The sequence below is a fragment of the Anser cygnoides genome, chromosome 2, assembly GCF_040182565.1.
Source record: "Anser cygnoides isolate HZ-2024a breed goose chromosome 2, Taihu_goose_T2T_genome, whole genome shotgun sequence".
NCBI classification, from domain to species: Eukaryota; Metazoa; Chordata; class Aves; order Anseriformes; family Anatidae; genus Anser; species Anser cygnoides.
In genome coordinates this window covers 104,553,430-104,576,670 of record NC_089874.1, presented here as the reverse complement: position 1 = coordinate 104,576,670, position 23,241 = coordinate 104,553,430, and the positions used below count along the sequence as shown (strand labels likewise).

Here is a 23,241-nt window from a genome sequence, read left to right as displayed (position 1 = left end):
TGCTTTAATGTCAAAGATTTTCCTGTATTCCCAAAATAGGTCTTTATTGTGGTTAAAATTATATCTGGTAAGCTTCTATATTGGGAAAAAAAAATCCAAATTAGTTCATAAACAACACTTTTATGGTTATTAATAGTCCATTTATGTTGTACAGACCCTTACTGCACTTTTATTTTCCAAGTTGTTAAAAGACCATATTACTTTTTTTTTTTTAAATAAGAATTGTACAAGTAAGATGCCTCTCTATTTAACTGACATGACATAAAGATATATCAATATATGGAAACTATGTTATCTTGGAATTAGCTTCCTGTTAAAGCATGATAGAAACCATATTCCACATTCATTTGGAAAAGCAGTTCTTTGAGCAAAGTATGCTTTTCCTCCTGTTCCCTTTTTTGTCCATATAGTCATATATTATTGGCTGACTTATTGTGAAAATTATCTTCCCTGAACAGCCTGATTCTCGCTGCTCATGCTGCTATGAGTATTCTAGGTCTGATTTACATTACATTAAATGAGTTTCATGGAGGAAGTTCCCTGAAAGCTCTTCTTTAACTATATTTTTTAATGTATTTTCAGTTTACTTGAAGGTTTCTTCGTAACTTTTGTAGGTATCATTTTTGACAAAAAGATGCTACCCTCTCCTCTGTCTGAAGCACAATATTCAAAAGAAAGTACGCAGGAGGATCTAGCCTCAGTAACCATTACATTTGCAATTAATTTTTTCTCTTTAGGTGTGACTACACGTAGCCATTCCATAGGCACTGGGAAGATAAAGAAAGATGCTTTTTTTTAAAAATGAATTTAAGTGAACCCTAACACAAAATATATGCTACTTCGTGGATTACTGTAATAACAGTAGAATGATGGGTTTAGTGGGTAATATTGGTGGTAGAGGGACTGTTGGACCATGTGATCTTAGAGGCCTTTTCCAACCTTAATGATTCTCTGATTCTCTGATGGCTTTTGCAAAAATATAAATTCTCTCCTAAGTACATTTCTGTCAAAAAAGACTTACTGGAGTTGGAGTCATTAAAAGGTTCTATGTTACAGCTTTAAATACCACCAACCCTTGAACTGTTGAAAGACAAAATATTATTGGTGTTAAAATACTACAGTGGAAAAGAACAACTGAGAATAAGTACATATAAATGTCCAAGAAGTAATCTCTTTCTAAAGCAAAGTATTTAAAGACTTAATTATGGAAGGGATGGCTTCTAAAACTGTTCTGATAAAACTGAGTGGATCTGTTCACATCAGAATTTTTTTAATTCTTATAAAACTGTAACAGAGTAGTTGAACAAGCCAAGGGGATAGGCTCTGACCCAGAGAAAACAAAGCATTTTTGAACATTCTTACTTGTCTGCTTAAGTGGGTGGGAAAATCACTAGTTTCCAGAATGACTCTGAGCCATATTTTGAAGAAAAGATGTTTTGTGTCTTAATAAGTGTTGGAATGTTTTATCTGAAGCAATGCATCATGTATCTGTGATTAATTTTCCCTACTCCCAATATTATGAAACTACTTTTGAAAGTAGGTCATGTTTTATGTAGAAAAAGATCATAAATGTTTACAAGTATAATAAGGCAATTATTTCTTATCTCTGATATCAGAAGGAACATATTTTTCAGATACTGTCAAGAATTTAAAAAAAAATAAAATCAAGAATTGATCAAAATTTAAACAGGATTAAAAACTTAATTTTTTTAGGACATTTAGTGGATATGCCTTTACCTCCTCACACTGAAAACAAAAACGCCCACTCAGTGTCGTTTTGTAAGTAGGCAAGAAAAAATGCCTGTAAATGAAAGTGAACCTATCCAGTTTAAAGTCACTTTGCAACAGTGTTGCGTACAAAAAAATATAGCAATGTGATAGTAAACTCTAGAAAATAAACTTATGATGCTTTTTATTTAAATAATGAAGCTTCTCCATACATTTAAGTGATATCCTTTACTGTACATGGCTGAACAGGTGTCAATGTTTGTTCTGACCTGATTCTTTCTCAGCAAAGTGCTGTTCAAGGTGACTGAAAAATCTCTTGTCTTCACTGATCTTTTTCAACTTCCTTTTGAAACTGAAAGGAGCCCACTGACCTGATCTATAGACCAACCTGAAAAATATAAGCAAAACCAGATCTTCTCCAAAGTCTTCAGGGTTGCATGGAAAAAGCTGACCATTTTGGCTATACCCGATCACAACCTACAGAGGCTCTCAGAAAATCGGTGAAATTAATTTAACATTTTTAAATAAACAAGTAATACATTACAGAGTAGAATGCTGATGTTAGTAGTAGCTGGGAAAGGAGACCAACCACTGACAACGTGACCATGACACAATGATCTTTGGTCTGAATAGTTTACCTTAAGCTTATTTAAAGTTTACTTGAAAATATTTGTTTTAGTTATCACATTAATTAACAGGCTTCCTGGATGAAAATGGACAGCTGAATTAAATGTTTTTTAACTTTATTTGATTTTCACTTAATACTGGCTTTAATGCTTGAAAATTTTAAAAATGTTTTAAACCAGTTATGAATGTCATGTTGAAAGGCAGATCTAGCCTTGTGGGTGATGTATATCTTAGATATTACTCCCACACATTTCTGGAGCCTTTCCTCTTTCTGGAAAGTTCAGGGCAAATCCACAAAAGATGACCTATGCTGTGCCAGAAGGCTATCCATCTGTATAAGCAGGATAGTACATGTATGTGGTGTGGTAACATGCTGACAACTGTGACTCTGTGTGGAGTCTTTTGAGATTCTTTGCCACTGACCACCAACAACTGGCTCTGCTGCCACTGAGCTGAGCAACATTAGAAGCTACCTGCTTAGCCTACACATTCAACTAAATGGGCTATGACTGCTATTCATTTCAGTGTGGGGTAAGAAATGTGTGTCACATTCAGTGAGGGTTTAAACTAATTTACTCAGTTTTCTGTGGAAACAAAGGAGGAAGACGTATGCACTGGGTAGTTCTTTGCCTCTTCTGTGGAACTGTTGAAAAAAATAGTCAGAAACACTTTAAACTTGAATAACAGTGAATCTCATTGTGTCTGAATAGCAATTGCTGAAGAGTATTGCTGGTAGGCCTTTTGGTTTCAAAGGAAGTTTGTCAAAGTAAATTTATGTTGGTGGTTTGTGAAATTCTTTTCCTCTTCTCCTCCCCCCTAACCTAAGCCTCTTAAAAAACAAACACACAAAAAATTGGCAAGAAAAGAATAACTTTAACAACAGCAACTTTTCCATCAATGACAGTATCCAAAATGGTAAGGAATAATTTTCTTTTAAATTATTATATACAGAGATGTTAAAATTAAGATTATATGCCCACTACATTTTTTTCAGCTAATTTTCCTGGGTTTTAGTTTTTGCTATGTTTTCACATTAAGTGTGATTATAATGTGATGGGCTGCTGAATTACTTTTATTATTATTGTTAATTGATCTAATTTTGATTTAAGTCTCCTTAAAGTGACTGCAATTGTATTTCCATATTCTTGATGGGACATACGAGTGATACCAGCTCCATATTTTTGTCATGGATGAAAAGACAGTCTGTGATAACAGGAACTTCATTGCATTTATTGTCAAATAACAGCAGTCTTCGGTTGTGAATATGTATTATATTATTGCTCCTTTTTTTATTACTTAAGGAAAATATTTTTATTTCAGGTTTATATTGCACTTTAGCTGTGACTTATCACTGCAGCCATCAGTGCGCTGCAGCAGATGGATTTCTGAATTAGGGATTAAAGAGACTGAGAATTGGAAAGAGGGGAAACACCCAGAAATTTGAGTAGCAGACACAGGTGTGCTTTACCCTTTGATTTTTCTAATTGTAAAATTCAACTAGAAGTGAGATTCTCAGGAACCACTCTGTATCAAGTATTTTGTACTTGAAGGTAATCAACTGTGTTATTAGTATTGTTAGATCATTATCAGCAATAGTATTGTAAAATAAATAAACACTTCCCAAAAGAAAACCTCAAGCTCCCCAGAAAAATTCCTCCCAAAACAAATCAGAAACCTCTACACAGCTCTGATAAGTTAATGTTTTTGTTCATACCAGATGTTCTTTTGTATGCGCAAAGTGTCATCTAGACTAAACGTCATCTGCACCAGTCTAGCCTTTGCATGAGTTAACCCAGGTTTTCAGGTCACTTAACTCATCAGAACATCCTGAAGATTATAATAATCAAAGAAAGTTTAACTATCCAGTAGCAACTCTACATCCTGGGGAAGACTGATCATGAGTTGTTGTTGCAAAGGGAGAAGCCTCCTAATGTTATCAGTCAAATTTGCAAAATGGGAAGCCCTAGGTCAGCTGTCAGGTAGGATGGAAACCTACACAGCTGGAGCCCTCAACATAAGTTTTAAATGAGAAATAGATACAAGTCCAAATGGACTGACCTCTAACATACTATATATTTTTTCCCCTCAGATATTGTCCAGTTGGGTAATATAACTGCAATTAAAAAGTTCCATATCTGTCCTTCTGCCATAACTCTTGGCAAATACAGTTTGCTGTTAAATTGGTGGCCACAATAATACCTTTATAAAATAAGAATTTTATTTCTGTCTGTGCATTTGTTGTTATCATAGCAGTGGAAATTGGTATTGTAGTAAGAGAAATGTTCAGCCTGAGGAAGAGAAGGGTGACCTTATTGCAGTTTTTCAATAGTTAAATACAGTAAAAAAGATGGAGAACAATTTTTTGCTCAGTCAGATAGGACAGGACAAGGGGCAATGTTTTTAAACTAAAAGAGGAGAGATTTAGTTTAGATGTTAGGAGGAAATTCTTCACTCAGAGGGTGGTGAGGTACTGCAACAGGTTGTCCAGAGAAGCTGTGGGTGCATCCCTGGAGGTGTACAAGACCAGGCTGGATGAGGCCCTGGGCAACTTGGTCTAGTGGGTGGCATCCCTGCCCATGGCAGAGGGGTTGGAACTAGATGATCTTTAAGGTCCCTTCCAACCCAAGCCATTTTATGAAATGTCTTCTCAAGAGCACAAAAGCATGTGAAGTTTTCTAGATTGGGTGTTATCAGTAAATAACACTTTTATTTTCAAAGTAAGACGGTTAAATTGTCCTGAGTTCATGTGATTACAGTTGACTAAAAAAGAGTGGGTGCTTATACACAGAATGAATGGGATTATATTAGAACTAACGTGATTTGGTTACTTGCTTAGTCCAGAAGTTTACACTAGGTTTTGTAAACCTCTTTGTAAGCTGGTGATCCTGAAAATATCTAAAACACTGACAGTTCATTCTTATTCCTAATTGCCTAGGAATATTACGTTGCCTTTTTTTATTATTAATCATATTCTAATAAAAAATGACAGTCAATAAAAACCTCATCAATTAACCAGCCAAGCAAACCATCATATCTCAGAACACACAGTCAGCTGGTATGTTGGGTAAAGCTTGTCTTGGCTTCTCTCTAATGCTTGTTTCTGTTTGAGATTGTCTGGGAAACTGTGATGTGGTTTTTTTGTTTTGTTTTCTTTTCCCTGAGTGATCTAATTATACAACTTTTTCAAGTGTAGTGGCTGAGAAATGAATATTGATACTACAGGCTCAAATGCATGGAAATTATGGTTGATATATTATGAAGGTTTGTAATCAAAGAAAACATTCCTGTGGGGAAAAAGTTGTTGTAAATGATTTAAAGCAGTACTTCAGAGTTTCTTTTGGCCTTATGTATTTACAAATCATTTTGTAATGCATCTGTATTTACAAATATTTATGTTTCCCGTATTTAACGCTAAGGATTTGAACACAACTTCAAAGACATCCAGAGATACTAGCTTACCAAAATAACTTTCTTGAGGGTTGAGGTTTCTGTTCAAGTTGGGACTGTTGCTGGATATTATGAAAACCTATGTGTGAATTTCTCTTATATCTAATAATATTTCAGTGCTTATGTTGACTCTTTTTCTTTGAACTTTGACTTTCTACCCAGTCACTTTTTTTAGTAATGTTTTAGGAGTTAAATTATTGGTAAAAACTTACTCCATCTGTCAAAGCTATTGGAAAATTTTCAACAGATTCAAAAATGATAGGTAGGTGTGAATAAAAAGATAAAAAAGATATAAAAGATAAAAGCAATCATGCTGTTTGTAAGTTAAGTTTATTTTTAGCCTCTTTCCTTAAACAATTTACAAACTCTTTACAAAGATTTACATGGATTATAAATGTACTTATACATAGGGAAACAAAACCAACCTACTGAATGCATCACATTACCCTAAAATGGAATAGAAACTATATCCATGACAGTAACATTCTATAACAGTAATTACTTACAAAGTTAAGAAAGTTATTGAATATTGATGACTTATCATCTAATTTAGGACACATTTTTAGTTACCAAAAGAACATCATATTAAGTGCTTCTGATTTTAGTTACTGCTTTCAATTGTTGGCACCTCATGTCCTACTGTAACTTCAAAGAGCAAAGTTTCTTTACCTAGATGTATTTCTTTCATTTAATACTGAAAGAAAAAAAATAAGGTCTCTTTTTTTTAATTTTTTATTAAAAAAAAAAAAAAAGCCGCTTCCATGGTCAAATTCTCCTATTGGCCTACAAAATCTATATTTTACAGAAGCAATTCACACATTGAGAGAAATATATAACACATCATTGTTACAGGAATCATAGTGGATGTAATAGTTTCAAAAAAAAAAAAAAAGAAATCAGTCCAAATATAATGCTTTGTAGAACTTTATGGATAATTAATGCTTTCTTCAAGTCACTAATTGTTGCTCTAACAGATATATCTATTCTGGATTGTTTCCACCTGTGCTTAGGAGAATTGACCATTAGTCTGTAATCTGGGAATACCTGTTTATCTTATACTCCATTTTTTTCACACACACTGTTCTGCACGTTCACAGTTTGTGTTGGCAGATCCGGTTTACCTGGAAAAAAACAGGGTTTATACACATCCCTCTTTGTTCTCTTTTCTTATCCCTTAAAACTGTGCCTTTCTGCGGTGCTCTACCAGGGCCCTCACTAGAGCTGAAATAAGTTTGCTTCTAATGCAATTAGCTTAGAAAGTGGTGAAGAGGAACAGAAGAAAGTTTTCTGTCATCATAGAATGGTTTGGGTTGGAAGAGATATTAAGGATTATCCAAGTCCCTTGCAATGGATAGGGACACTTCCCATTAGACCAGGTTACTCAAAGCACCACCCTACCTAGCCTTGAACACTTTCAGGGATGGAACATCCACAAATGCTCTGGCCAGTCTTTTCCAATGTCTTGCCACCCTTACTGTGAAGAATTTCTTCCTACTATCTAATCCAAATCTACCCTCTTTCATCTTAAAGCCATTACTCCTTGTCCTATCACTACCTGTCACTCCCTGACGAAGAGTTCCTTCACAGCTTTTTTTGTAGGCCCCATTTAGGTACTTGAAGACTGCTATAAAGTCTCCCAGGATCCTTCTCTTCTCCAGGCTGAATAACCCCAACTCTCTTGATAGGAGAGCTGATCCAGACCTCTGAGCATCTTCATGGCCCTCCTCTGAACTTCCTTTAACATGTCCATGTCTTTCTTTTGCTGCAGGCCCCAGAGCTGAATGCAGCACTCCTAGGTGGGGTCTCATGAGAGCAGAGTACAGGGAGAGAATAACCTCCCTTAATCTGCTAGGTACATTTCTTTTCATGCAGCCCATGATATGTTTGGGTTCTGGGCTGCAAGCACAGGTTACTGGTTCATGCTGAGTTTTTCATCCATCAGTACCCCCAAGTCCTTCTCTGCAGGGCTGCTCTCTATCCACTCGTCACCCATCCTGTATTTGTGCTTGGAATTACTCCAACCAAGGTGCAGGAGCCTTGTTGAGCTGCATGTTATTTACATGGGCCCACCTCTTGAACCTGTCAAGGTCCCTCTGGATGGGGGACGCTTCCTTCCAGTGCATTGACCACACCACTCAATTTAGTGTTGTTGAAAAATTATCTTAGTGTGCAGTCAGTCCTGTTGTCCATGTTGCCAAGTATGTTAAATAGTACCATTTCCAATACGACCCCTTAGGAATGCTGCAGTCTCCACCTGGAGAAGAATGCTGTAGTCTCCACCTGGAGAGTCTCCACCTCTACCTCATATCTCTGTAAGAATCCGGGTTCATCCCTGAGAATAATTAGTCATGGTCTGTGGATCTTTTCTCATAGAGGAGAAATATGTCAAGATGAAAAACAAAAACAAAACAAAACAAAACACTAATCTTTCATAAGGATTTGGATTTGAACAACAATCTGCTGCCCTTCTACCTCAAGAAAATCTAAGTTATGCAAAATACAATGTAACAGTCCTTAGTCACAAAGAATAGTTCTTTATTTTATAGTATTTTGGGGGGATTTAACTTTTCTTCATCTTTGCTCATACTTAACTGATTAAATTTCTCTGTTTTTGCATATGTCCAATGTGTTTTTTTGCAGGTTGCTCTTTGACTCTACAGTATCCAAGTATTAAAGTATTACAAATTTAAGTACTTAGTCTCATTTATAGACTCAAGTTTTATCTGGCTTGGGAGGACCATATATTCCTTTGAGCTTCTTTTATATTAAGGATTTTATTTTATTTTATTTTTTTTCCTCTGTGTGCCAGCATTTCTATTCCATTGTTTTCTGGAAACAAGGAGCAAATAGACTTGCAATAACAGATGCGGGAAAGATAAGAAAACTGTAAGTTGCTAAACATAATCAGGGTTCATATCTCAAGATATTTTATAATTATATTTCTTTCTAAAATGTATGTATTTGTTTCATGGATGAGTGCATAGACCCTGGTATGTTTCAAAAAAGCTATATAAATCCAATAAAAAGATCAAACTTTTAGCAAATTAGAGATATGGGGGAGTGGAGCATAGCTGTCTTAAATATGTGACTGTTTTCTGTTGCATGCTTTGTAGTGTTTTGTTTGTTTTTAATCTGAAATGGAAACAAGAAAATTCCAAGAAAACACATTACTGCCCTTGAATAACAAATAAATAATTTGACAGTCTTTTTGAAACAGATAGTCTGGGTTTTTCTTTCAATCACTAGATTGAAAATGGTTTAAATAGGAAAATCGTTCAGAGAAAATCTTTTCCATATGTCACTGAATTCTTACAGAAACATAACATATTGTCTTTTTTTTCTCTCCTGTAACTATGTGAGGGAATTCTGATGCTAATCACAAGAATGATTTGTTATTTACAATATGATGTTTTTATTAATGTTAATTACCATATTGAAAGCAAATGTGTTGTTCTGCACATAATCTGCTCCTGTATTTTAAAAGTTCAGTAATTGAGTTTATTAGAACAAAGTTCTAAAGCATGTATATGTTCACATGAAAAACATAAGATATTAATTTTTTATTTTTATTTATTTATTTGCATTAACAGTTATTCCATTAAGATTACAAAATGACTTTATTTTAAAAAATAAATTAACTGGAAGAATTGTTGATGTCATAAATGTGGAAATACTTACTATTTGTGGTAACAATTGGGATATGCTGCTTCTAGGATCAGTGTTTTCACAGGATCCTCTACACCTTACATAGTGTTTTTCAAGCCATTTGGCTGCAAGTTATGTATTCAGAAAGACTAAAAACAGTTGATTTGTTCTTGTTCCCTGGCTGTTACAGCAGTGCTGTTAGAAGTAGGAGAGGTGGACATGCACAGCTCCTCAGAAACTGAACCTCTCAGAGAATGATGAGGTTAAAGGGGACAAGAGTTCACCCAATCCAAGCCCCCTGCTCGAAGCAGGTCAAGTAGTGCAGATTACTCAGGATTTATATACATCACATCATTTGTTTCAAGAGAAATTTCTGTTTTATCTGTCAGTGTGAAAGCTTTTTTTTTTCTTTTTTCTTTTTTTTTTTTTTTTTTTTCCCCGAAAAGCTTCCCTAAATTTTCCTTAAAGTGGGGCAGGACCACTTACACTTGGAACTGTAAATCTTATTTCAGAATGTTGGAGTCGTTCATGGGGAAGGATAGGAAATGAGGATAAACTGGCAATGAGAATGGTGTGGCCAGCTTGAGGGCCACAAGGGACTACTTCACATTTCTCTTTGTGAAGTTACAAATTATGTATATGTATATCAATTTACTCTACATGTCTTTGTGTGAATTGTGAAAACCTGCAGCCAGAAGCAAGCTGTTGTTAACTACTATTAACAAGGTTTCCTCCTCCAGTTTTTTTTTTTTGTTTTTTGTTTGTTTCTTATGATGAATACTGGAATATCAGGTGGCAATATACTTAATATTGTTTTATAGTGTAAAATGCTTATTGCAGCATTCTGGTGATTGCTTTATTTTCCTTTGGTTTCTGGATAACCTTGTTTAGTTTCTGAATAAAACAGAAAATCATCATGTATTCCAGATCACATTCCAGTGTGAAAAAATATTTCCTTTCACTTATTAATCCCTCTGTGGCTTATTACATTTCAGTCACTATCTTTAACACTCATCCTTTACCTTTTCTCCTGGGAATTGAGCTATACATAGACTGATAATGTAATAGCACATTTTCTGTCGTACTTCAGAAACACTTTGTCACAGCGTTTTATATCCTAGTGAAATGTAATTTTTTCTACAGAAATTTTCCTGAAGTTACTTTCTTGTTTTGAAATTTTTAGTCTACTTAGGTAGGTAACAAACTTTGTTTTGAGATTTTTCAATAGTGCGCCAAATGGAAACTTGGGTCTCATTTATGTACCTTCTCTCTGCCTTATTGTTCCTTCCCATCATCTGGTGGTGATCAACACAGGATTGGGATCTGACTCTTTTTGCACAGATTCTGTATTCTACTAACAAGTGTTTACTTACATTTGGTCATACTCCTTTGTAGTATTACTGTATTATTATTATATATATATGTATATTTATCCTCTGCTGGGATTATTTATTTATTTATTTATTTATTTTAAAGGCAAAGGTGTTTATACCATAAGGAAATAATGAGCAAAAAAGTGATATTCAGTTTTATCAATATTTTATATTTGACCAGATCTGTAGAAAATGTGTAAAACTTCTCCTAGCATTTCTATGTTTACTCATTCTCTCTAAGGCAGTCTATTTTTTTTGGGTTTGTTTTATTTTTTTAGGAATTTTAGAATTAAGTTTTTGGCCTTACATTATCAGTTATATTTCAAAAGCTTAGGTTGAGCCTAGGTAATAGAAGGAAGATGAGATTGCATAACCTTTATTTTGTGTGTCAAGACATTGATTAACTGTGGCTGTGATTTCATTTGATCCCAAAGACATACTGAACAAACCTCACTTTCCAAACTGATACAGTGGAAAAACTTGTTTCTTTCATACACTTACTGATTTTATAATAAAACAAACAAAGAAATAGCAATGACAAAAAACATCAAAACCATTAAAACATTTCTTTTTATGATGCTAAAAACATAACTTTATACTTTATCGTTTTCGCAGCATAATTGTTTTTAGTTATCAGACATGAAGTAGTTATAAGGGGATTTTTAAGTAAGTGAGATTTGCATCAAAGTTTTGATATTAAAAAGAATGTGGCTAGAGAAGTGTAAACAGGAAAAAAAAAAGATGAGCAGATAACTTATGACAGGAAGTAAATGATTTGCATTGTTTATCTTCATTTCAGGACACTTTTTGGCTGATTTTTAGTTACAACACATGTAAAGAATATAATGTTTGGAGCCAACATCAACAGCTTAAAAATGGTTTAATTTTTATAGCTCTGGAAAAAATAAGCACAATGATCCTTGGCTGTGCACTCAAAAATCTTGGAATTAATTTCTTTTAATTTCCATTTTTAAAATAACAATTTTCTTAACTTGCCAACAGAGATCATGATCACACCCAGGTTGAAGAGCTATGAGAATGTACATACGTTGTCACTGTTCATTTAGATCTTTCAAATTTACAGGACAAATGTACTCTGTAAATTATTAAACTTTACCTTATATGCTCATTATCAGTAAAAACAACACAAAAACACCAACTAAGACTTCAATTCTCTTTGTATAGACTAGTTTAGAATTCACTAATTCAGCACTTCATTAAATCATGAACTCTGTAACCCACAAGTTCTCTAATTCCCTATTAGTGCACCTGTGAGCAAAATAGTTACCAAGATGATGGTGCAAGTGCTCATTCTTCCTCCTCTGTCACAATTTGGATGTCCTCTGCCACACACCAGGAAGCAAAAAAGCCTCAGCAGTCTGGTTGCTCTTGGATCTGGTTCAAAAGCTTTTTGGCATGCTGACATGTACTTTTCAGATTGGAATTTGGTCTATAGCATTTCCATAAGCTAGTGGATTTTGAAGAAATTACTAGGCAGTAACTCTGCAAAGACCCCAGGAAATGATGGCTTCAGGGAACAGCCGACTGCAGGTGAGAAAAGCTGCAGAATGGACATTACCTCTTCCTGTACTCTGCACTTGTTGCTCTTGCTCTTGAGCTAACGTTTCTGGTCCTAGTCCCTAGCATGAGCTGTGTGTTCAGCCAAAACCTGAGCAGGATCTCAGGAGTGACCAGTTACGTATGTCCAGATATTTGGGGCCAATTGTAAAATGGAGATTAACTTTGACAGGCGCACAGATTTGGAAGTTGTGAATAGAATGGAGTTCACAGTTTGTTTTGCCAGAGCTTTTGCCACAGTGCATCCTCTCCTCACATCCTGTTGAAGTAAATTGTAAATCCAAGTGTGCGCTAGCCATTCCTGTAACCAGTTACTTGTTCTGCCCCAAGGATTTTGTGCTACATTTATTCGAGCCAAATGATCAGCCACCTGACTCCAATGTGCCTCAAGATTTGTAGGCTTTTTGTGGGTAGACACATATTCTTAGATTTAGCTATATTGTAAATAATTTTGGTATGTTTACTTTCCCATACATGTCTACCACTTACTTCTCTCTCTCTCTCTTTTTACCCTATTCTGTAGTCGTGGGGTTGAACAATCCCACACAGCATAAATATCTGCATAGGCATGAGTGACTCCATGCTTCAAAGCCATTTCCACATCTCTAAACTCAGCTCTGCTCTGAGCCACCAATCTCTGCTGTGAAATTGTGATAGTCTTTACTGGTATAATTGCAGCTTTATCTCTCTATAATTCCCTGCTCAGTGTGCACTCCTGTCTGCGACCCACACTTCTGTCAGCAGAGAGGTAGGCAGATGAGAGGATTCAATGGGTGTCCCAACTCACTTTACACTCTCTTTGTTTGTCCCGTCACTTGTCACCTGGCGATGTACATTCCCCTTTCATGAATTAATGGCTCCATAGTTGGCAGCCCTGCATATAGAGCAAAGTTTTCAGGGAGGAACAGTCAGTGTTCTTCCTGTTTCCCCCACCCACCTCCTCCAAGCCTTTTTTCCATTGTAGGGAAAACAACATGCTAAACCAAAGAACTAACTCAAACAACCTAAAAGCCCCAAATATGATCACACTCCCAAGCTATGACTGATTTTTACAAAAATCTTATTTTTTTTTTTTTTTCCCCCACATGGATATAAGTTCACACATTTTTGCAGCTCCTGGAGTAAATGAAATTTACTTTTGTTCTTATTATTATTGTTTTTAAACAGCTGTAGCAATATCATGGGAAGTTCTGACTTTCCAGTAGCACTTACAAAGGAACACATGCAGTTTTGACTTTTTTTTTAAATTATTTTTAATGGATTAGACAAAAGAAAATTAACTGGCTTCATCTGAAGCAGATACTTTCTGTTAAGATATGGGATCCCTTTAAAAAAAAGTTTGGCTGAAGCCTTCATAAGCCATAAGAGATATGTAACTACAGATTAAGTCATGCAGTAAGAAGAGGAACGTTGAAATGCTATCCTCAAGATACTGATAGTGAACTTACTGGAAAAGCTGATTTCAATGAGCATGAATTAAAACAAGGGAAGTGTAATAATTCTTTTCACTTCTGGTGATTTTGTCAACTGTGTCAGCAGATTTATTACATTTCTCTTTGTCCATAATAGTAACCTGGGATAATAAATCTAGAGTTGTTCTTTTTCGTTACAATTGTTTATGATCATTAGGTAAATAAGCAAAGGTTGTAATATAATGAAACATGGTGTAGACAGATTCCTTGTTTTGTTTGTCAATTATCTGTATGCTTTTTTTCTCCCTCTTATAACCATCAGATCTCTTTCTCTAACTCCTTTATGCTGTCCTCACCCCACTCACATGATAACATGAATGTTGATTCCTATATGTTGTGCATACATTAGATTATTTAGTTAAGAAAACTACTCTAAAAGGGACTCTGTGTTACTTCTTATCCCTGAATTGTTAAACAGGTGGAACTACCAGAAGATTTCACAGGACAGAAAATCCCCACTTTCATCTACTTCCCTAACTTCATCTTATCTTTCCATCTAATTATCTTTTATTAAGTAAATTATGCTCATGAAGTTCCATATGCTGAGCTAGCTTGTCTGCTGCTGCAAACTCAAGCTGGAAACTTTCAAACTAGCTGCAGACAGCATTTTTTTTTCTTCTCCATTATCAGACTCAGCAAATTTTTGATGCTTAGAGGTCTGCGTCTGTAACAAAATGAATGCTTTCTTATCTTTATTATCCTTCAGATACACCTTAGAATTTTTTCTTGATTGTCCCTGGAACAAATTGAAAACTGTCACCTATAAAATATAACCAAAATTCAATGCAGATGTGAAATGTTTTACTGTGAATTATTTTTCTATGAAGCAGTCATATACCAGAGAAGGGAAATTTTTTGAAAGTATCATGACAGCTACAAGGATGACTAAGGATTCATTGTCAACCAGGGAATTATGACTGTCTTAAATTAAACATTTTGCTTTTTATTTCGTCAGTGCAGTTGTGTTTAGTAACATGAAAGATCCCATTGACGTGATGTGTAAAAAAGCCTATCCTGATCTGGAATCATGAGATTCTGATCACTTCAGGCACTTTACTAATAATCAACAGGTTTTTATTTTAAACCTTTGCTTCCTTTCAGGATTCATATTCAGTCTATTTCTGTTAAAATAGGTACAAGCTCAAGTCTTAGCTGAACATTGCTATTTTTATCAGAGTTGGTTTACAACAGTCAAGCAAGGATATTAAACTAGCTGCATAAAAATATCCATACTTGCTACTATTAATCTTTTAACACTCACAGAAAGCTATTAGTCTTCAGATTAAATGAAAATGTTTGTGAAAAATATCTGCAGAAAACAAACATTACATTAAAAAAAAAAAAGTTTGGAAATGCCATTACAATGAGGTATGGCATTTTAAAGGGTAGTTCATTTGCTTTCATCCCCCATGTTCTTAGAGGCTGATGTTCCTAGCTAGAGTTACCTTAATGAATCTGCGCAATACACAATAGTGGTTTCCCACAAAAGCAAGTGGACAGCCAAAAACTCACTTTAGCTTTTTTTTTTTTTTCTTTTTCCAAAATAAAAATAAAAAACCAGCACTGTTTTTGTTTTTGTTTTTTGTTTTTTTGTCGGTCGTATCACAAATTCCTGCTTGCCTTTTACTCCCTTGATATTACTTCTATAATTCTGTGATCTATATAGATTGAACGCAATTCTATGACGCTGTCAAAAGGGACAGTCCAACTTTCCTTCCACCTCTACCGTGTGTTTTGTGGAAATACTGTTTCATGAAGTCTGTTGTGAAATATGTGAGGGCACTGATAAAGCTGACAAATGACTAGATAGAAATGTTGCATCTGTTTGATCTGATTACTTCATTAACAGGAAAAAAATAACTAGTCAAAAAAAAGTGTAAGACTGAACATGTGTGAGAACGGGGGGGCTGTCTTTTCAGGAGCTGACTAACACTGGTTATGGAAGTTCAGCAATTATGCAAAGCAGAAAATCCTACTTCCATTAAGGTCAATGGAAAAACACCCTTTTACTTTGAGAGACGGCCTGCATCCAGAAGACCTATGGATGCTTCAGTATAAAATATAATGGAAATTTAACAAAGTAAGTATGGTAGCGAGATTCATTTTTCCTGATTACAATTAATAAAATTACACTGAGTCATGAACTGCCCTTCCCACATTCTAAATACTCTTGTTCTCTACTGTCTTAAATGTAGTGTTAAATTATAGGGCACTGCACCTTGCTCACTAAACCAAAAATATATCTAAAAGTCTTCAAATAAGTGTTGCACTTCTGTACACTGCTTCTGTTTTTAAGTGATAAAATTTATAAGTTAAATTACATGAGAGAAATCCAATAGATGAAATGAGATTTGAAAAGTCTTTAGTGAATCATGGCCTCTAGTTACTTTTTGTTCTTTTATTTTTGAGAATTTGGCTTTACGTCTTCCTCTGTGCTTCAGTGATAATATTTGATTGTCTGTATTGTGTGCAAATGAGACAGAACAAGGCAATCTGGTCCCAAGCAATGAAAGCTACTATTTTTTATTATTATTATCATTATTTAGTGCATATAAGAGGGTGAAAACAGGCTACCTGACCAAAGAAAGTTTATATATGTTTCTATATAGTGAAACATCAAAATATTTCAGTCATATTTCCACTAGAATAGTTATTGGTTCAAGAATTTTGGTTTAGGTCCTTCAGTGCTGTCATTCTACTTGAAAAGGAAAAACGTATGGACATCTAGCAATAACAATATGTAATTCTTTTGGCAATGCTTCTCAATGTTTGTTTCAAACAGTAAATTATCCTCATTTTACAAATGGGAAAATATATGCATGTATTAATGATTTGCTGACTTCCCCCTGTCAATAGGGAGGCTAAAGTCAAGGTTTGCTGTTCTAGTCATTGACCTACTGTCTACTGCAGCAGTGTAAGAGCTGGTCAGATAGCATGGTCAGATATCAATTAAACAGTAGTTTTTAACCAGTATAAGCACAACATCTTTATGAAGTCAACAATGGATGTACATTTATTTTATTTATAATGGGGTAACAGGGCTAAATATTTTTCTTTTATTTATTTCTCTCCTAGAAATTAGCCATGCTGAAAGCTGTATTCAGTATGAATTCTAATTTCATCTTTTGTATTGTTTGTGGTATTGACCTATATAATCTATAGATTATTATCTGTAGACCTGTATAATCTGTAGCTCTAGACCAGGTTGCCCAAAGCCTCATCCAACGGGGCCTTGAACACTTCCAAAGACGGGTCATCCAGAGCTTCTCTGGACAACATGTTTCAGTGCCTCACCGCCTGCACAGTAAATAATTTCTTCCTAATATCTAATCTATTTTTTTTGTTTGTTTGTTTAAAGCCATTACCCCTTGTATACCCACTACACTCCCTGACACAGTGCCTCCCCAGCTTTCCCGTAGGGCCTCTTTAGGTGGAAGGCCACTATAAGGTCTCTCAGTAGCTTTCTCTTCTCCGAGCTGGACAATCCCAACTTTTCCTGTCTTTGTAGGAGAGGTGTTCCAGTCCTTTGATCATTCTTATGGCCCTCCTCTGTACTCATGCTAATAGGTCCATGTCCTTCTTGTGCTGTGGGCCCCAGAGCTGAACACAGTACCCAAAATATCTGTGTTTTTATCTGGCATCAGCCAGCCACTGAAATGGATTATGTTGACATATGTGTCTTTTAATAATAATAAATAAATAAATAAATAAAAAGCTAAGACACTGTTCTACCTCCTACAGTCTTACAGGGGATTTCTAAAAATCAGTTTTGGTTAGGTTTTCTGAAAAGCACACAGGGAAGTTAAAACACATATGAATATCTCGTATTCCTTACCATCTCAGACTAAGTCACCACTAGTATTTTCTGGAGGAAGAGTCATTTCTTTTGACTCTTAATTTATTGGACGTTTAGGTGCAAAGTTAGCATCAGCTATCCAGAATGAAATGTGCTGACACATTTCAGTGTTTCACAAAACTCTTTAAAGTCTTGGAGCTACTCAGCTACAGTAGTTAAGCTACAAGTCAACTTCAAAAATTAGCAGTTTTAACTTGGACTGGCAAGTCTGATCTGATGAACAGTGTCTCAGCCAACACAGTGGAGGATGGCCAAGAATTCATGGTCAGTGGATGAGGCCAATGGTTTGGCAGTAGTTTGCAGTTAGATTGCCTTAAACCAATAATGAAACCACAGCAACAGGCTGTTCTGATTCTTGAAGGTTTTGTTCTCTTCTCAAGACTTCTGAAGTTTCAGCCAAAGCAAATGATTTAAATGATTTCCATTTTTTTTATATATATATTCTCCAACTTTTAAGATATGTAAATATTTGTAAACGGTACACTTTGCAAGTTGTTCCTTCTTCCAGTGAATTTGTAAAGCCACTAGCAATATCCATTAAAACAAAACCAAAAAAATTACCGATTATCAACATAGTAGTGAATGTCTCTGCAAATACTATTGTTCTCGGTCACAATCAAAAAATGTAAGAAGTTGTTTCACTACTAAAAAAAATAAAAAATGATTTTCATTTTAAATAAATTTTTCTCTCTTCCTCTCTTTTTTCTCTTTCTTTCTTTCTTACTTTCTTGTTTTCTTTCTTGTTTTCCCTTCCCTCCTTCCTTCCTTCCTTCCTTCCTACACTTTAGGAAAAAAAAGGCATTACCACAAAACAAAAATTAAAGTAACAAACTGCAGTAAGATTTTAATATTTAATTATTTTGGCTCTAATGTGCCTCTTTCAAAATCATGTGTGGAGATATCTTTGTGTTTTGGGTAAGGTTTATTTAGATGACAGTTCCGGAAAGAGATCAGGCAACAAGGAAAAGACACTACCTTGATTAAGCTTTGGCAATGGCTGTTATGCAGCTGTGTAGTGTTGTTGTGTGGGTTGCTGGTGCTAACCAGACAGTGACGATGAAGGGAGCTGGAGTCTATTTCCATGTTTTTCCTTTTCTCATATCTGTAGTCATCTACCACAATTCTCCAGAACCTCCTAATGAGTGGCAAGTAAGTGTCCTGGAAAGCACTGAAAAGTTGATAATAGGTGAGAAAATGGAACCAGAAAATTCAGAAACTTCTACCCAGCTGAAATGAAAGAACCAAATGAACATGAAAGAACCATAATGTCAAAACTGTCTACTCTTCAGTGCTTTGTTTACTGCATTTATTTTCTACATTTCAAATACAGGTGTTAATGCTAATCACTGTAACATATAAACATGATTTTTATTAAACATGGATGTTGGAATATAAGAGAAATTTTTTTACTTTAAACAATTTAATCTTCTATTGGTATAGCAAGATTTTAATTTAATTTAATTTAATTTTAACCAAGAGGAAAAAAAAAAGTGACTACAGCTTGTCCATATCATCATTGTTTTAGCAATGGGATGGGAAAGCAACTTCTGAGGTGTTGATTTTCCTCTGGGCAAATGAGTAATAGTGGATAAATAATGAAAGAGAGCAGCCAGATTTACTGTTAGGATATTGATATTCTTTCAAGAATAATAGGTGAATACACTTTCTGGACAGTTTCTGGAATGTAGATCGCAAAATAAAGCACACCATAAAAATTCTTGATTTCCTTTTTCTTGTGAAACAAAGAAAATCCAAAAGTGAATTGGTATTTTTTTGCTTATGTAGATAAATTACAAGGTAAGTTTTGCTTAGTATGAAGTTCAATAGTTTGAGAAAGAAGGCAAATGAATCTGTGACTGTAGTTGTAGCTAAATCCTTTCATCTTACTAGACATTTAAAATATATATTGATTCAATTTAATGTTGTCTTGAAAGAAGACGGTTTTTGCGTAATTTTTTTAGACTCAGAAATTTTTGAAAGCATATTAAATGACATTTCCTTTGGTAACAATTCCTAAACAAGTAATAAGTATGTCTGTTTATGCTGTACTCAAAAATGTTACATAAAATATATTTTCATAGCTATTTCTTAATGAAATATACTGCTAAAATGCCTAACAGTATTATTAATAAGATTATATCATTATTATAACAGTAAAATAAAATACTGTTTGAGGTTATTCATAAAACATAATTTAATTGAGCAAAGCTAAAATATTATCTTTGTCTTTTTTAGGAGTGAAATTAGATTATGAATCAAAACATGAACATAGGCTCTGTTCAGAAAATAATGGAAGAGACGCAGGTTTTTAGGACCCAGCCAAGACAACCTTATAAATCAGCTGAAGTTTGCCAACCAGATGGCAATATGTGTAATTCAAATCTTCCATCTCAACATTTCTATCCATATTCATCTAATTATACATGTATGCATATGAATTACAACAGCGATTTGGAAATTTTTGAAGCAGTAAAAATTCGGGAACTAGAAGAAGTTAAAGCCAGAGCTGCACAAATGGAGAAGACCATGCGCTGGTGGTCAGATTGTACTGCTAACTGGAGGGAGAAATGGAGCAAAGTTAGAGCAGAAAGAAATAAAGCCCGAGAGGAAGCAAGGCAATTGAGAATAAAATTAGACAATGTTGTAAAAGAAATGAGTATGCTTAAAAAGTTAAATCAAGATTTAGTAAGTGAGAAGGAAAAATTAGAAAATGTAACTACTTGGAAAACAGAATGCAGTTGCTCAGAAATATCGCATATAAAACAAGACCTAAACCAGTTAACATTTCCAGAACAAGAACCTGTGAAAGAACTGAGCAAAGCCAGCAAGATTCCTGTGGCCGAAGACACAAAGAAGGTAAAGAATGGGGACTTTTGTAGCTCAGTAAGAAGAAGGAAATTATGGATGTGTGTAGAAATGGAATTTTTCAAGCATTTTCACCAAAATACCATGTGATTTGGTCGTGAGAAACATGGAAAACTATTCATATCCCTCAGCTGTGGCTAAACATATAAGTAAAAGAGGCAGACTGTTGCCTCCAATAATCTCTTGTTCTATCTTTCATGTTATAAGGTATCAGGTTACCTCTGAATTCTTCACATTTCGTGTACTGTTATGTCCAAAAAAAAAAAAAAAGTAGTGTATTTTCCTGATATCTAAGATAAAATTACTTAGTTCTCCTTTCTTGGAATTTCTGAAATGAGGGAAGAGGTGAATCAAATTCCTCTTCAAAGTAGCAAGATTTTTATTTGGTAAGGAGAGCAATTAAAATCTCAAAAGAATAGACTGGTATGAAACAGTACTGTTGGTACCATGCTAAAATGTGATTAGCTTTTAAGCACAATTGGTGAGAGGTTATAAAAATTAAGCGTATTTCTGAAGAAAACTATTGTTCAGTCTTCCTAATGCAAATGTATTTTATTTTTTAGTCATTTTTTTGTACCTGTTTTTAATTTTGCTTAGAGTTTACATGCAAAATGTGTACCCTCAAAACAGGTATTATAGTGCTTTTGCTTTCTGGATTGGACACAGATTGGTATGTTATGCAAGTAACTAGTCCTTATACAAAACTTGTTAAAGTCCATCACTTGCTTCAACATGATTTTTATTAGAAGTCTAAGAGTTCTTACGTGGAATTTCTCAATATATTATCTGTATGTACAAATTCTGTTTCTGTTTCTAAAAGTTCTAGGTTTCTGTCTTCACCATAGTTATAGCCAACCAGTGGTAACTGGAACCTATTTGTTGAGGAGTGATACATTAGAAACATCTTGCATACAGAACATCTCGCACATTCACAGAGTGTGAGGTGTCACAAAACAACAGTGATTACTCCAACCAGAATGACTTTTTTGCATTAGAGAGCATTCTAATTGTATCCTATGCAAGTATACAAGATGTTACTTATTCCCTTTTTCCCCCTCCATGGTTTAAGTGTTTGGAAGAGCCTTGGTAGGCCTTGCAGAAGTTATGTTTAGACTTTTTATTTATGTTTTCTGAAATGTCATGTTTTTCTCTTTTCTCAGGATGTGGAAATAATCAAAGATTCTTTAAGAAGCAATCAAAATAAAAAAATAACTCTAAAGCACTCTGATTCCATTCCCTGTGGAATTGCCAGTATTTATTTGGAGGAACGAAAAAAAAGTCTGGACAATATAGACCAGACATCAGAGAATGATTTAATACATGTTTCTGTCTTGCATTTGCATTTGGCTGAGTTACAGAAAATCTTACAGAAGGAAAGAGAGTAAGTGCTTGGGGGTTCTCCTTGGGGAAATCTCTATTTAAAAATAATTTTTTAAAGACATTTTCTGAAGTAGATATGGTGCTGTTTTGCATTTACAGCTCATATTATGTTCTCCTAGATATTTCTATGCTTTATTAATTGCCTTAAAAAATTCAGAAATATATATATATATACTGATTAATGGTTTTGAAAATCTATATTTCCCTGTTTTGAAAACATTTCACAGTACTATGTATGTGTTTCTTGTTTGCTTTGTCTTGTTTGTCATTTGCATAAGATGCTCTCCATATAGAAGTGTTAAGAATATACAGTTAATCACAAAATCATACTTACCAGCAACGTGGTACCAATGAAATAATATCTAATGTTTGTTGTACTCACTTATTGGAGTGCCTCGTGCTTAAGAGGAAATTTTCATAGACTTTGATTTCAAAGTCCACCTACCTCAGGCAGTACCTGCTTACATAGCAGTGATTTTTATATAATAGTGGACATTGGTGTAACAACTTCCTCCCTAGGTCATCTTGGGCAACATTTCCTGCTTACAAAGAGGTTCTGTAAGCAGAATATATGCAACTTGAAAGTATGAAGTAATTATTTTTGGCTATGCACACAATATATACCTAGGAATAATGTTACTAGGAACATTATTAACATAGTCACCAGTCTCTGAGACGCCCTATGAGTCTTTGTTGGGCAAGCTATCATCTGCCAGCTCACAAAGAATTAGTCTCCACTTCTCATGGGAATGGGATGATTTTGATGAGTCGCCATCTTCAGATTCCCAGATTTTCTCTTAGAGATTTATACTTCATGTCAGTACTTTTTGGTCCTGGATCCTGGAGCTGCTAGTAATCACTGTCTCAGTGTTCTTACCCATTTGCATTTTTACTTATCTTGCATAGCTCTAGCTTAAGTATTTTCTCACATCTTCCTCACAATTTAGCAGTTTTCTCAATCAAAGTAAGCCAAGGACACTGCTGCGCTGCATCAAAAGCAAGCTTGGTTTATAGACAGCTTGAACCCACTAGGCCAAAGGTTACCTTGGCAGCCAGTATGATCTTGCTCATTCTGCACAGGACCATTCAGCATATATATATATATATATATATATATATTTCCCCACAATGCTCCAGAATTGCAGCTACATTCTCTCCAAACTCAAACCAGCTCATGGAGTCATGCAGAGCTACTGTTTGGACATGTCTCTACTTACCTTACTAACCTCTCCATAAATAGTTCAGATGGTTCTGGTTCAAGAATGTTAAC

The 23,241-nt window shown here is 34.8% G+C and overlaps 1 protein-coding gene across 9 annotated transcripts in view; it reads left to right on the top strand.

Annotated features, from left to right (window-relative positions):
- CCDC102B (coiled-coil domain containing 102B) overlaps positions 1-23,241 on the top strand; it is a 169,778-nt gene that overhangs the window by 2,882 nt on the left and 143,655 nt on the right. For 8 of the 9 annotated variants that reach the window (XR_007169805.2, XM_048080874.2, XM_013191006.3 and 5 more), the window contains 2 exons: positions 19,962-20,582; positions 21,752-21,972. Coding sequence is in view for 8 of the 9 variants with exons in the window: in XM_048080874.2 (XP_047936831.1) it covers positions 19,977-20,582; positions 21,752-21,972 (827 nt within the window). In the remaining variant the exon portion in view is untranslated. Of the gene's footprint in view, positions 1-15,211; positions 15,951-19,961; positions 20,583-21,751; positions 21,973-23,241 lie in introns of those variants that run through there. The other variant, XM_066992742.1, reaches the window with a different exon arrangement.